General features: G+C 36.4%; 1 protein-coding gene across 10 annotated transcripts in view; it reads left to right on the plus strand.

The window, feature by feature from the left end:
• SEMA5A (semaphorin 5A) overlaps positions 1 to 16,650 on the plus strand; it is a 342,620-nt gene that overhangs the window by 305,812 nt on the left and 20,158 nt on the right. For all 10 annotated transcript variants that reach the window (XM_084508663.1, XM_084508658.1, XM_084508661.1 and 7 more), the window contains 2 exons: positions 3,091 to 3,316; positions 11,084 to 11,302. In XM_084508663.1, coding sequence (XP_084364789.1) covers positions 3,091 to 3,316; positions 11,084 to 11,302 — 445 coding nt within the window. The remainder of the gene's footprint in view (positions 1 to 3,090; positions 3,317 to 11,083; positions 11,303 to 16,650) is intronic.

The raw sequence follows: 16,650 nt of genomic DNA on the forward strand, positions 1-16,650 counted from the left end.
GTGCTGAAACTAACCTTGTAGAATCTACTTTACTGATTGAATTATTCTTGCTTATATACTACTAGATAAAAAGTTTGAATTTTGAGATATTTGCACATAATACAACACTTCTTCCGGATTGACATTGAATTTTTCCAAGGCATTTGCCTTCACAACAGGAAAATCTTTGATTTGAAAAACTGAGCTCCATGGCAAACGTTAAATGGAATAAGAACTGGCTCACTGACAAATTGAAAAATGTGGTGTTAATGGACAGATATAAATGACTGGGGATGTTTTTAGCAGGGTCTGCCTGGAATCACTTCTTGGGTCAATAGCACTTAACATTTTTATCAACAGTCTAGACAGTGATATAAGACATCTTCTGTGAAGTTTGATCATGGCATAGATTCTTGAGGTAGTAAATAATATGGTAGACAATTGCAGAAGCTAATAAAACATATCTTAATATTGCCAAACACCATACTTTTATGTGGGATAGGAAGCTATATGAAGTTGTAAAGCTATGATGTAGAAAACAACAGGTTATCAGAGATAATTGGGTCTACTTAAGCTCTTTGTGCAGTGCTATTAAAGGAAAAAGTACTAATGTAATAATGTATGTTTTAAAGTCAGACTGTCCAGTAGAAAAATGTCATGATTCCATGTGCATGCTGTAAAGATAAGACTGCTTCTGGAGTGACAATTCAAATTTTGTCCAGTCTTAAGAAATATAAAGAGGTATGTCAAAAGGGAAATATAAGAATTCACAGGACCTGCAGATCAATTTTAAAATGCAAAGTTTTAAAAATTTCAGTTTAGTTTATCATTATGTATGACTGCTTCGGCATGAAAAATATATTTGTAGGTACAGGACAAGGTCAATATTGTTGATAAAGGCACAACAAAATTCGGTGACTGAAAAATTAAATTAAGGGGAAAATGCAGCCTTGAATTAACTTGAAATTTGCTAGTTCTGAGGATTACTAAATAGTGTAACAGGAGGTGATAGAGTTGTCAGTGCTAGATGTCTTTTAAAAAAAGAAAGAGAGAAAAAATAAAAAAAAAGGAAAGTTAATTTTGCTTGAAAGATGCACCGTAACCCAGCTGATGGAGAGGACTGCACGTTACAGGTGAATAAGCCGCTGGGATGGCAAGCTGGGTGCTTCTGGCTGTTCCTGGGATCTGTTAATTTTATGAGTTCTTTTTAACAGTTCATGTGCCGTGAGGAAAGCAGTCACACATGTTTTGTTCTCAGTCTTTACATCAAATAAAACATTACATAAAACATATGTGATACAGTAAAATGTGAGTTAAACAGTTGCATAAAGGAGTCATTTCCCCTGCTATATGCAGAGTGAGAGAGTTTGCTTGTTCTTTGCTGTCTTCTGATCAAGAAACAAGTCGAGGCTGAAACTCGGATTTTGAAAAGGTTAATACAGTCCTCTGCACTTTGAGGGGATCCTCTTTCATAGATGTTTCCTGAATGTGGTCACTAATATAGTGATTGCCAGATTTTAAACTGGAAAGGGACTTTGTACAGCCTTGAGGAGTGAACAAAAGTAGTCCAGCTGAAACACAGCATAAGATAGAGCATCTAGCAAAAATTTAATGGCTTTGGAAAATCTAAGATCTCTTTCTTGCCTGAAATAATACAAAATTATGAAACCAGGAAGTTTGCCACAAAATAAAAGTCCTTCTTGCCTCATACTGTATGACTCTTGAACACAGATCTGGGTTCTCCAGGGCCTTGCCGTGTTAATGGAGTGGGAGTTTCTGGGGAGTAATTCTTATTCCAACTGCAATAGATAGAAAAATTAGAAAAGCTTTCAGGCGAACAAGTTTGTTTCAGATCTGGAATAGCAACATAGAATTTAAACCAAAATACAGGTTGAGAGCAATTACTTTCAGACTAATTAGATGTGCTTATAAGTTAGACCATTTAATACCAGAAGAGATAGCAGACTAAATAAAGTCTGAGATAAAAAGGCTGTTATCTCCATTGAAGGAGAGGAGCAGGTAATCAATTGCCTGGTGGAACATGGTAGAATCAGCTGGGGTTACTGAAGAAGGAGATTATTATAGTATGTCATATAACTATTATTTCTAGTGTGTCTGTAGTTTATAGTATCTAGTGGAATTACTAACTAAGTTCCTAGGCTCCTTTTCAATAGGTACCCTCATCTAAGGAGCTCTCTAAGAGGTCACAGGTAGTGAACTTGTTTTAAAATTGTTGTTCCATTGGTGCCTATTTCTTTTTGTCTTTAATAATTTGTCAATGTAAACTTGTTCTGACATTTAATAGTTGTTTAATTTCATCCATATAATTTACAAAATGTTTGCATTGCATCAGATGCATGTTGTGATCTGGTAGGTGAATGGTGGGACCTATAGATTTTGATGGTACTCCTCAGAAGAAATATATTGTCTTTTGATCCATTTGTCTAATAAGAAAATTGACAATTCTGTGTTTGTTTGTTTCTTATGTGTAGTCTGTTTCCTTTGATGTGAATCAGTCTACAAGGAATTTGCTTCTTCTGATAGGTTTAGCAGTGCAGGGCATTGTGGGTAATATGCACCACAGGTAGGCAGATGAAAGATATTTTTTGTCCATTTTCCTCTCAAAAATCATATTATACACAAAATGTACAGTGGTTTGCTTATTTATATGCCACTAGATTTTACCAAGAAATTATTCACTGGTTTGTTTTTTAATTTGAAGTTTATCAGAATTCCTTGTAATTAAAAGCTTTAAAATATTTAGCTATACCTTATTTGGGGATATTACTTTATAAAGGAAATTCATAGTTTTCTGCTTACTTTTTTTTTACATGTCAAATAGATCTTAAAGATCGTATATGTATCTTATAGATCTAATTTGTACTAGTATATTATAGCTTCTATTAGTGTAATACGGTGTTTGCATAAATGCAGAATAAAACACTTTCACTTTGAGATTAGCATTAAAAGTTTATTGGTGATCACTGCCATTGGAAACAATGGAAAAATATATTTATTATTATTATTGATTGACTTTTCTTTGTCTGCTTTGAGCTTATTTTTTTTAAGTCATGTCTAATGATTGTAATCACTATGACCATTTTCTTTCAGGAATATCAGCCTTGTAACACCAATGCCTGTCCAGAGTTAAAAAAGACAACTCCTTGGACACCTTGGACTCCAGTCAATATTTCAGACAATGGTGGCCACTATGAACAACGATTCCGATATACCTGCAAAGCACGCTTGCCTGACCCAAATTTGCTAGAGGTGGGAAGGCAAAGGATTGAAATGCGTTATTGTTCCAGTGATGGCACTAGTGGGTGCTCGACAGATGGTAAGCAAAGATAGCATGGCTGCACAATGCCTCATGCTACTGAAGTGTCAGCAGTTCCATTTTCATCATATAGAAGTTTTTGCTGGCTGGTGTTTTGCGTAACAGAATTGATAATGAAAAGGAGGACATAGTGATCACAGTGGGGAATCTGGTTTATATTTCTTCCAGATGTAGCTTCATCATTCAGACTAATCAGGTTTCTTTTACTGCTAGCTATGAGATTTACCAGTTTGTTTAATATTTTGCAGCAATCTGTGGGCAATTACAGGGCATCCTAGTTATTGGAGTATTCTCTCACTTCCTTATACTGTCTTGGCATTTTTCTGTGATAGGGTTTGTGCAATATATAATGCATTTGATAAATATTTAGCTAGAATGTATAGTATTGATGCTGAGAAGAACTATTCACTCACTAATGCTGAAGTAACGTGTCAGATTCATGCAGGTGTTTAACTAAATAAGGAATTTATGAAGTGGATAATTTCAGTTATAAAAGTTTATGTTATGCTATTGCCAGCAGTTTGAGTGCTGTTTATATCTAAGATGGCAAACTGAATTCCTGCAAAACTCTTTTCAACTCTAGATGACTTTAGATTGGAACTGTTTTATTTTTGAATTTTTCTCTTTCCCTAGCAGCCACACATAGTTTTTGAATAAATGTGTGTGTGTGTGTATACATATAAGAACAGAACTTCAGACAGTCACTATACGTTTATTAATATATTTAATTAAATGTCTGTCCCTTATTACATTTTAAGTATTATATAATATAATTAGTATTTAAGTATTATAGTGGTATAAGAAAATATTGATATTTAGTTATTATAGTTTAATATATATGCACCTGCTTCCTACTTACATAGCTTTTTTTATTTTTACAACAGCCAGGTCAGCTGAAAAAAATTGCAACTAAAGGCATTTGACTTATCAAAGGCCACAAAGAAAGAACTGTTGCTGAGTCTGTGGGCTTTCCAAATTTATTTTATTTTTTTCAGACAAAAAATATTATGAAAATCAGTATTAAGAATTTCCCTGCCTTTCATCCTGATAAAGACATTGATTCATGTGACATTTGTGACTCTAAAGAGGGCAGGATGTTAGTAAATTAAAAACAAAACAAAACATAATAATGACTGCATGAACTAATAAAACAAAGGCATGGAACTCCAGATAAAACTTAGTTGCATAATTTATGTCACATCCATTTCAGCCAATCTAGTCTCCAATTTTTATTTTCTGTGTCTGGATAGCAAGACAGGTTTTGGCATGGAACAACTTTTGCAACAAGTGATTCTATTCTCCTTTTTCATCTAAATTAAGTTTCAAACTAGCATTTAGCAAAGATTTTGGTCTACTTGGTTGATGTATGATTCTTATAGTCGACTTTTGGGTGCTGATGCTGATCTTTGCTGTCTTCCAGGAGTGTGACATTTATGAAACTTTTAAAAAGTTTCATGAGATTAAATGAGAAGGAGAACTTTATTTTTTCTACCAGATGATACAGAATTAGGAGAATTATCACAAGAACTAGAATTACATCTACAGAAGATTATAGATAGGCTGTATAGGCCTATAGATAGGCTGTATAGGCTGAGATGTCAGCCCTTAAGAATGGAATATACTCAAGCCAACTCACTACCTAAAGAGCAGGTTAGTAGGACAAAACAGATAAAGAGCCAGCTTGTCCTAGATCATATTGTTATAGGAAAATTAAGCATGGAGACACCTTCCTCAGTTCTCTCATTATGATCATAAATGCTCTTCTGGAGCTGGGGGCATAAGGTGTCCTTTTCCTACAAAACAAAGTCAGAAGTATCAGTGCCTGTGTTTTGTTAAGTATGGCCTTCAGGCAGAGTGCAAGAGACCAAGTGTGTGGAGTCAAGGGCATTCTTTGTCTGATTAGCTTGAAGATAAAACTTCAGTTCTGAACATCAGATTCCTGAATGTACTGACGTTATAGCTTATTTGCCGCATCTTGCTGCAGCTGCTGCTTTGCTTCATTTGGAAATCACCCATCGAACAATGTTTTTTTTTTTTCATCAAAAATCCAAAATACTGCATCATATAAGCCTCAAAAAAGAAAATTAACTCTATCACAGACAAAAACATGACAGGGAGCAACCCTGTTGCACAGTAATTGAAGTGTTCTTCAGAGAGAAGCATCTGTGCTGATTAATGTCAATATTGCTGAATATTTAAATACTTAATATTGAGCAGTCAACAAAGCAGAAACTAGTATACACCTCCATTCTTCCTAGTGAGTGCCCTCATAACTCAAGGGAGGGAATAGTATTACTTGCTGATGTGATTAAACTTATTTACTGCCTATAAAGAGCAGGAGCATTTTCCTGCTCCCAGGTTAGTGTTTGGGTCAAGACACCATGCCTCTACTGCTCCTTGATTTCACGGGAAGAAAATATGTGAATAAGAGTCCTGTACTGTATCTATAGCTTTTGGAACAGAAGAAGAAACCCAAGAGAATGGGAAACTATGAATTTTGGCAGACACTTTCACTGTTTCTGGCTAAATAGCAAGGAAACATCATAACTTACTTCTACCTGACCAGATCCTGGATACTGTAAAGCATTCTTTTTGTTATCTCCATGTTGAACTGCACCAATTTGCTGGCTTTTGTAAAAATATTAGTACCAGTACAGCATGCTAGTCATACCTTATTACCAGTTTTGTTCTGCAAGTATCAGTTCTCTGTTCTTTGTAGAAGAGAGCCATTAGCTAGAAATTTTCTCATTGTCTATAATCTCCCACTGTGTAACTGTAGTCATACCGCATTAAACAGAATCATGTTTCACTGTCAGACAAAAAGCAAAGCAAACTTTCTTTGGAGCGTGAGCTTAGAGGTAGAAATTCTTGCCATGAAAACACTGGACTCCTCCTGCATGTGGTAAGACTTCTGTCTAAATCAACCAAATAGTAGCATTTGCACACAGTATTCATGCTTTACAGACAGGTTTGATTAAGAGGAAAGAAATGAACCTTTTATTCTCTGCCTTTGGCTTTTCATATGGTGCTGACACAGGGGACAGGCAGGTATTCCAAATAAACCAAGAAAGATTTTGTACATATCTGCACAGCTTAATGCTGGATTGTCTATACAAAAAAAAAACAGTCTAAAAATTACATCACTGTATGCTTCATTGTGTGCTCATGAAGCATGTTAAATATTTAAGTTAAACATAATAATTTACTCTGTGCATTATTTTTTTTAATATATATAAGCACTATGAATTGTATTGAAAACATAAGCATTAAGAACAAGGGATCCATCTGAACATAAGCATATGATATAAGGGGCAGAAGTCACTTTCTGTAGGTACTACTTTCTTTCCATGGTGACTTTTGACTTTGACCTGGCCATAGTAAGGTGAAGTTGGTTTCCCAAATACCTTCAACATACCTTCGCAAAACAAATAAGAAGGCCCTTCTAATTTCAGTATTTCAGTCAAACATTTTAAAAGGGTCTTCTTTTTTTTTTTTTTTTTTTTTTTCCTGTTGTTGGTTTTTGCTTGTTTGGTTTTGTTTTGAGAAGGAGAGAGGAAAAAGAAAATCTGAGGAAAACACACAAGTTCTTCAAAGGAGAAAAACATATTTGGAAACCTGAGCTTAAATTCCCAGTTGTGATTGCTTTCTCTATGCCAGATTTAATAAAATTATTATTTCTGAAGGCAGGTTGTAATTCTCTCTTAATGACTGTTTGTTTGTTTGTTTTTTGGCTGCAGTGTCTTCTATATTACTTAAATCCTAGTGTTACCTGTCTATACTACATTTAGAATTTAGAATAAAACAGGTGCTGATAATCTACAGTGTCCTGTAGTCAGGAGGAGTACATGTTGAGATGTTATCTCTTACACTCCTTTAGCAAAACTAAGCCATGGTGTTTTGTGTTAAGAACAAAAACAACCGTGAAAGTTAGAACTGAAATTAAAATCAAATTCAAGTTTGACTGACAAACAAAAACTCTTTAATGGAACTTTAGGATCAAATATTTAAACACAGAGAAAAACAGGCGCAAAAAATAAAATTCTGTGATTCTGTGATTCTGTGATTCTCATGGTGACATAAATATCCTTCCTCTGCACACTGTTTTCTTTTAAAATGTTACCCTTGCATTGCATTAGTGTTTTTCCTTGCATTTTACCATTCATTTTACTATGGAAGATTTCAAGGTTTATAAGGTTTCTATCAGTTACATAGGTGTGAAGTTATAAAAGATTTATGCTTCAATGATGTTTTCAGATACTAGCAGAATATCTTCAGATATTCAGACCACAACATTGAAACAATCTTTGCTTATCTGTTACCTGCTGCACTTTAAGCAACATTTCATGCTGTCTTTAGAAATTATTCAGGATACTTGAATTTTTGCTCCAGATTATTATTTTTTTTCTCATAGTTACTAACCTAGCCTGCTTGGCTAGTTGAGTTTTTATTGTTACATTCAAACAGGAGGCATAAATCTGCCTTGAAACTAAGGCATAAAGCAGTATCTCTGGGGAGACCAGAATTGAGCCCAGCACTCCAGAGTAGAGAGGAAGGACCACCTCCTTTGACCTGGCAATGCTCGTTCTAATGCAGCTCTAGCTATGTTGTTAAGCTTTGCCACAAGGATGCATTGTTGGCTTGTGGTCAGCTGCACCCCCAAGGCCTTCTCCACAGAGCTGCTTTCCAACTGGTCAGCCTCAGTGTTTACTGATGCATTGGGTTTCTGCTCCCCAGATGCAATACTTTCATTTCTTCTAGCTGAACTTCATGAGATTCCTCTCTGACCAGTGGTGGTGCAGTGCAATCATCCAGCATATCAGTCACTCCTCCCAGTTTTATATCATTAGTGAAACTGCTGATGGCACATTCTGCCCCATCGTCTAGGTCTTTAATGAAGACGTTAATCAGGACTGGACCTGGTATTGACACCTGGCATATACCACCAGTGATTTGCCTCCAGCTGAACTTTGTGTCACCGATCACAAACCTCTGAGCCTGGCCATTTAGCCAACTTAAGAAGCCTATACTTTGTGGGCTCATCTATGAGGGTGTTATGGAGGAAAGTGTGAAAACCCTTATTTAAGTTAATTAACATACATTCTTTTCCCCTCATCCATGAACCTAGTAAACTCATTGTAGAAGGCTACAAAGTTGGTCAAGTAATATATAATTTAATATTTCCAGAATGTAAAAAGATCTTGTTATTTTTAATATCATTAGTGTCATAATGTTATTTTTTGTGTGCACTTTCTGCTGAAAGAAGAAGTTCTAAAAGCCCCTCTATGAGCACTATGTAAATTACGGCAAAACTGTGGAAAGATGGTTGCCTGTAATAAATATTCTAATGCCTTTTAAAGAAGAAAACACATGGGAACACTTGTGGCAGACAAAACTACATGCTGAAAAGATTTGTTAGAATATTCTTGTGTTTCAGAGCTAAACTACCTCAGAATTTTCCCTTAGATGATTTCCCTCCTCATCTCCCAATTTAAATTGCAAGAAGTATATCATAATGACAAATAAGGTCACACAGTTTCCTAGGACTAAAAAATATACATTTATCCTGAAGAAATGTCTCCAGAATATGCTAGTAGTGGTATTAAGTGATGCATGCTGAAGTGTTTTATGAGGAAAATGACTGGCAATCTAGTCTGATTAAGAACGCTTTTCCCATGTCTGCACTGCTGTTAATTTAATAAAAAAAAAAAAAAAAAGAAGAAGAAAAAAAAAACACCCTTGTTTGAAATCCTGGTATTGGAAAAATACTATTCTTTTGGTCTCACAGGTCCCTGTGGGCTTAATCTTCACATTTTGATGACTAAAATGATACAAAGTTAAAAAAAAAAAAAAAAAAAAAAAAAAGTGAGGAGCTCTTACAGAACTAGAAGGTGGGCCTATATTCCTGTATTCATAATTCCTGCACTGTTTCTGTGTACTTCCTCCCATTTTGGATTTGAATCTGTGTCATGTTTCTTGAAATGCTGCTTTTAATATCTTTGTGTAAAATCTGGCTCAGCAGGAGAGAAATAGTTACCGTCTGTAATCACTGAGAGATTTTACCCATTTTTAGTCATTTTTATATTGCTGTTCTTCTGTTTCTTACTAATCACAACAGTTTCTTATTACATGTATTTCTGTGTCACTGCATCATCATTCCAACACTGCCAGTTCTTATCAAGTGTTGAATAAAAATATGCATCGTCTTTTGGGATGATTATGGACGTACTTCTTTTTAAGCAGAATTTACAAAGGTAGAACTTAATAATGCCATAAGCACTGGCAGAAATGGGATATAATTGCTTTTATTCTGAACACCACAGAAGTGGGGCTTCTCCCATGCTGATTACCATTCAGCAGGTGTTCAGTAGGTGTTCAGTCCAGGACTCCTGCCAGGCAGTCTCTTGACTGTATTACCTGTAGCTGTTTCCAGTTCATGCCTCAGTCTGTCTCCTGTTTCTGTAGCTCCACTTGACTCTCCCATGGTGCCTGTGCTTGGGGGTAGGGCATAAAAGATTTTCTTCAAAACAAATGTGTGGTGTTGTTTTTTTTCTGCAGTTTAAGTTACAAACAATTTTCTGGTTTTCTCCACTGTTGGTGATACTGTTCATCTGTACTTAACAATACAGAAGCTCTAGCATAAGCAGGCAGCCATGTCCTCTGCTGTTTTAAGCACCATTCATGGGACTTTCTCTCAACACAACTAATTAAAGTGCTTATAATAAAAGCAGAAGTTAGTGGTCCACTGAGCATTGAATTTCCAGTGTTGCTAGTACTGGGGAAAGTGAACAGCTTTAGCAACAGTAGGAAATCCCAGTAGTGATGCCAGAGATGCTTTTGGTGTTGGTGCTTAGAGATAATGCTACAGCTCAAGAGTGAGTCCAGTGTTCTGAGTACAGCTGATAGAGTCTCTTTCCAATCAGGACCAACCCTGTAAGTGACAAAGATAGAGCAATTAACTGCAGATATATAGAAGGACTTCACCTGGGTTACATCTAAGCATATCGTTCATATGACGTGAAAAAGATTCTGTATTTTTCCTTTTTTGATAAATAACAGACTTCAGTTTCCATCACTGTTTAATCTAATGTTTTTTCTCAGAACTAAACTCTATTAAAAAAAAAGTTGTTTTTCCACTTCACAGATTGCTGTTTTCACTAGAAAGTTTTCTATCATGTGTCTCCAAAAGGCTGATTTCTGTATGTGTTTTAAAACACTTGACTCAGTGGAATAAAACTGTTTTTTAAAGTGGCAAAAAAATTGCTCTTCATTAAAGGGCAGTGTCAGTAGACTTTGTTGAACTGCAGCAGTACACTGTCAAAAAAAAAAAAAAAAAAGACTATGGTTATGACAAATATAATGCATTGCTTTCCAGGAGACCCATGAACCTCTGGGTACAGTGAGTGGTAGTGGAAAATGGCTGGATAGAGAAAGTGGGCAGATCCTGCCTATAGGACCAGAGTGGCTTGGTGAATGGTCACAGGCAGCTCAGTCTTGTCTTCTGTGCCAGCTTCTTGCTCTAAAACAGTGACAATAATTCCCAAGAGACGGATCCAGATCTTCACTGATCTTCACTGTGCAAGTGATTATGAGATTTCTATTATGGAAGAAATTCCTGAGATAAATCTAAGGTTTGGCTTGTTAGGGTCTTTCCCTCCTGCTCATATTTACTATTAGAAGCCTAGGAGTAAATCTGAGGAGGAAAAGTTTGTTTGAGGATGTGATGTTGATTTAATTCTGTATTTTTTTTTTCAACCTTTATTTTATTAGGATTATCAGGGGATTTCTTGCGTGCTGGACGGTACTCTGCTCACACCATCAATGGTGCCTGGTCACCATGGTCTCCATGGTCTCAGTGCAGTCGTGACTGCAGTAGAGGTATACGGAATCGCAAACGAGTCTGCAGCAATCCTGAGCCCAAGTATGGTGGTCTTCCTTGCCTTGGTCCATCTCTAGAGTACCAAGAATGCAATATTTTGCCTTGTCCAGGTAAGAATCAACTGAAACAAGTGAAGTATGTGAACATAATATAACTCATCTTCATGGCATGTTTTTATTTGTTTGTTTTATGTGGTTGTGTTGGGTTTTATTTTTTATTTTTTTTTAAAGTAAATTACAGCTCAAATAATTGTTCTACCAGCTGTTTTCATTTCCAAGGAAACAAATTAGCTCAGCCCAGTTGAGCTTGCCAAAAGTCTACACAGATATTTCAGTGATTATGTTCTATTGCAAGATACATATTTATGATAACTGCCTATAGCAGAGAAGCCCATTGTAGTTTAAGTTGCAGAAATATCTTTAAGGTGAGTACTCATCTCAGACATGAATGTTTAAGGGATAAATACCATATGGAAATCCCTTTTTTTTGTTACCTTTTCAAGAGATCATGTTTCTGATCTCTTGAAGAGAGAATTTCTTTCTTTGAAGAGAGAATTTCTTTTCTCTTGAAGAGAGAAAAGAGAGATTTTCTTTCTTTCTCAGTAATGTGTTCATACCCAGTAAAATTGTGACAGCCAGTTACACTGAAGTGGATTTGGGTAAGATTTCCAAGTGATGTCAATAAGTTTATCATCAACAGTATTAAAAGCTATGTCATCTTTCACTTTTGAGTAAAAATACAGCTTTAATAAATAATCTCATAAGAGAAAAAATACCTTATGAGAAGCCTGCCCTCGTCTTTATTTAAAGTAAAAATATAACTTTCATTACAGTGATTGATAGAATTAAACCTGCTACCTTTTGAGTGTAGAGCTTCTAGCAAATAAAATTCATGACTGATCACCAAAATTGATGGTATATCAAGCAGGCCTTAGATTATTCTTGGAAGCTTGAGCTCAGTTGTTTTATGATTCTATAAGAAGGATTGCAAGTAGAATATATGTTTTCAGGAAACTACTCTGGGTTATAAATCATTTTTGTATCTTAGAGATTTAGGAAGAAAAAACATCTTAGTTCTAGTCACCTCTCACCCTTCATAAAACAGACATCCAAATTCAATGGCTTTTGAGCTTTGCAGAAGGCTTTGTGGAAAAAGAAAGTGGAAGAATGTAGTTGAGAACAGATGAAGAAAAGAAAGTGAAATTGGAATAGGAGAAAAGAATTCAAGGTACATTAAGTAATAAAAGAAGGATAATTTTTGAGAGTCTCAGTTCTTCCCAGTATCAATAAGTAAATGTAGAAATACGCTTTCCTACATCTCTAATTATATTAATTATGTATAACCATGCTGAATATTTTATTATAGAGTACTTGGAGCTATTGACATTCAAATGTGAACCTGAAGGAATACTATAGTAATATACATACACATACATGCACATAAATACATATATATATTTGTGTGTTTATGTATATGATTACAAGTTAAAACTGCATTCTGTAAACACACATACGATTTTTTTAGTATGAACATTTTGTCCAATCGCATAACATTCCTTACGCTTGGTGAGATTCAGGCAGCTGTTGTCCATTCTCTGCATGAGAAACTGAGCAGTAGATCTGTCCAGAAGACAGGACTTCCCTTTCAGCAGTATGTAGTTTCTTGAAAAACATATTTCCTTCTTGAATTAAACCTAAATAATGTGCTTTGGCAAATATTCCACAAAACTTCAGTTCTATGACCATTATGGCTGCTCAGTGACCATGAACTTCTATGTATTTTTATGCCTAAAGGGAACAGCAATATTGCTTGGCAACTCTAGGTCAGGGGCAGCCTCTGTCTCTCCTGCTGGTGGGGCAGATCCAAAAGGAATTTCTGTTGCAGTTCCCTGCTTCATTCTGGGCAAAAGCCCACTGAAGCCAGCAAAGTTCTGAAGGAGGCACTTGGGCACAACAAGCCAGCACTTTCTGGTGAAATTCTCTTGCAGTATCCAAGGAGGAGGAAAGTAGCTTTCACTGTTCAATTAGCAGCAGCAGACTTGGCAGATCCCATAGCAAGGGCCCAGGGGAGAGCAGCCAGCAAAAGAAACCATGGTTAGATCAGTTTTCAGTCTTCTCATTAACCTTTGCACTATGCAAGTAGTTTTTATTTCCTGGGTGCTTGTATTCAGGACAGGTATATATAGTCATTTTTACCCACGCTATCTAAGTGAGTTTCTGAAATGTCCCTTTAGGCTTTGATCATACAGCCCTCGCAGATGTTAATGAGAAAGGTTGGTGTAGGTGTAGATGGTATTACTTCCTCATTTATAGTAGGCTATAAACAGAGGTGCAGGAACTGAGCAGAAATAGATACGTCAGGCCCTTCTTGCCACTGTGGGCGCAGAGGAGAAAAAAAAAAAGGGGGGGGGGGGGACACACTCTGCAGTGTTCATTCTTGCCTGTGTAAGAAAATGGAAGTGCAGACGGAAAGGAAAAGGAATATGAGGGAATTGTGTTCTGACCTCAACACTAATGTGCTGTCTGTAGTACTAGAAATAACAAATGTAATGAAGAATTTGATGTTTTTTAAGGTTTACCTGAGCTTCCTCAGGGTAAGGACTGCTTCACATGTTCCCTGCTGGCACAGATCTATTTACTTATAGTTCAGTCATTAACCTTTCAGAAATATTCAGATATATACACTAAGGAGCGGGATGGTAGCCATAAAGAAGCATTCCTGTTAACTCTGGCTTAGGTTCTGCTTTGCTACCCATTTTGCATGTTGCAGACAGGATCAAACCCTTACTATATACTATATACTAGAGTACTGTGTTCAGTTTTGGGCCCCTCGCTACAAGAAGGACATGGAAGTGCTTGAGCAGGTCCAGAGAAGGGTGACGAATCCGGTGAGGGGCCTGGAGAACAAGTCCTACGAGGAGCGGCTGAGGGAGCTGGGCTTGTTCAGCCTGGAGAAGAGGAGGCTCAGGGGCGACCTTATCGCTCTCTACAGGTACCTCAAGGGAGGCTGTAGCGAGGTGGGGGTTGGCCTGTTCTCCCACGTGCCTGGTGACAGGACGAGGGGGAATGGGCTTAAGTTGCGCCAGGGGAGGTTTAGGTTGGATGTTAGGAAGAACTTCTTTACCGAAAGGGTTGTTAGGCATTGGAACAGGCTGTCCAGGGAAGTGGTTGAGTCACCATCCCTGGAAGTCTTTAAAAGACGTTTAGATGTAGAGCTTAGGGATATGGTTTAGTGGGGACTGTTAGTGTTAGGTCAGAGGTTGGACTCAATGATCTTGAGGTCTCTTCCAACCTAGAAATTCTGTGATACTGTGATTCTGTGATATATAAACTAGTGAAAAAAAAAAAGTGATTGAGAAAAATACTGAACAGTGCCTAAGTCTTGCTGAAAGTTAATAGACTTCATGCATCTAAGTCATTTAAATTGGGCTTCATGGCGTCCTGGAAGATACTGTGCCCTGAAGTACTGACACAATGAAAAAGTCCATGGAGTAACCATCAAATGTACAAGGCTCTTTAGTCTCATTGAATATCTTTCAGCATAATTTTAAATATACTTATGAATAGCCAGTAATTTATTATTAAATGTACTGCAGGTTCCCATAACTTTAAGAAAAATTACTGAAGCCAATTTGAACCTGTCTTCAGCAGCTACTCCTAAATCATTCTTGAGGGGAGAGAGAAACTACTGCAAAGTTTTTCCAACAGCTTGTAGCAAAGTAAATAGTCCACTGAAGTGTGGATTGATAGGATATAGTGGACATATTAATTTTTGTTCATAGTACTCAACAGCTGAATATATAATAACAAATTGACCGGTACCAGAAATTAATTGTACCCAGACCCAGAAATATGATTTGTCTACATTGTACAAGTTTTAGAATGATCCTTCACACAATTTTGGCTTCAACTCTCAAGCAGTCTCTCAAATAATCTGCAGAAATAATCTAGGATTTTAGTGTAGGATAGGACCTATTCATAGTACTCAATTTCCATGCAGCCAAACTGTTTTAAGGAGCAAGAGAATTTGCACTGCTGTCTTGAGCTAACAAATTATGTTTTGGCCCTGTGCCTCATCTCCTTTTTTATGTCTCAGAGATGTGGTGAATAGAGTCAAGCTGGCAAGCATTGAAGAGACCCAATAACTATAGAAAGAATCTGTGAATACATCTCTGTTTTCTTTCAGTTACTGATATGTGGTCAATATAAAAATAAAGGAAACTATAGTCAAGCATATCAAGATTTTTTTGTTCTTGGGAGCTTGTGAGATATTTACATAACAAAAAAGAAATAGATTAAGAAAAACATTGTTTGAATGCTAAATTCTGCAGATTTACAAAAATTCACATTTTTTACAAAAATTCACAATTTACTAACTAAAAGATATGCATCTGGAAATAAACAAACATAAGGAATTCACAACATTACAGATCTCCAGTTATTACTGTAGGGAAAGACATTTTTTTCTTCATTTTCATTTTACTTTGTTTCCTGTTGCTTTCTCTGTTATTCTTTTACACAAAGAGATGCTTCACCAGAGTGCCTTTAATGCTTTAAGCATAGCTATCTGAATACCATTTTAACTCATTGAGGAAGTTTCTATCCCATCTTTTACTTAGAGCATACTGGTGGATCAGAGGTGGAAACGGACGGTTGCTGTTTGTGATTTGAAATTCTGCTACCTCATGCCAATGTTTTGAGATTTCACCAGTTTCCAGTTTCAGTTTTTTGTCATAGTAGGTTTAGTTTGGTTTATTTGATGTTTTGCTTGAGAAAATCTGAATGAATTAACTGCAGGCCTTCATCAGTAAACGTGCTAACAGTAGTTTCAGATATACAAAACTCCCTGAAATACCATTTCTGGAGTTTATGCATCCCCTAAAGCAAATTATTGCTTGCTGCTTTTTTCTTCATTATTGCTTTTATTATTTTTTTCTTTCTTATTCTTATTTTTTTCCTTGCAGTCATAGTTGGCCACAAAGCAACAGGAGCATATTTAAAGGAATGGTCAAAATTATCCTGCAGTCAATAACTCTTGTCTCTGAGGCTGCTGAAGTCCATCTCTCCATAGACATTGTTCTCTCTAGGCTTCCTCTGTTGCCAGTGAAGAGAGAGCTGAGCTGCCTTTTGGAAGTATCTATTGCTCTTCTAATTTAAGGGTCTCAGCTACAGACTTAAATCCAATTTGATCCTTAGGTTTTGTTGTTGTGCTCTTCCTAGAAGCGTTAGTTTCCTCTCTGTGTTTCTGCACTACACTAAATTGACTGTTTGTTTCATCTAGCACTGCTTTTATGAATAAAAGGTGAACGTAACATCACAGAAACAAGACTTTGCCTTTTCAAGCTTTGATGTAAAAACTTCTTTCCCACAGTAAAACATATGCAGCCATACCCTTTAGAACTAGGAAAAAGCATTAGACTATGTGATGTGGAATGGGATGATCCCTGTGTGCCTGGATG

Source organism: Aythya ferina (genome assembly GCF_964211825.1).
Source record: "Aythya ferina genome assembly, chromosome: 2".
Classification (NCBI taxonomy): domain Eukaryota; kingdom Metazoa; phylum Chordata; class Aves; order Anseriformes; family Anatidae; genus Aythya; species Aythya ferina.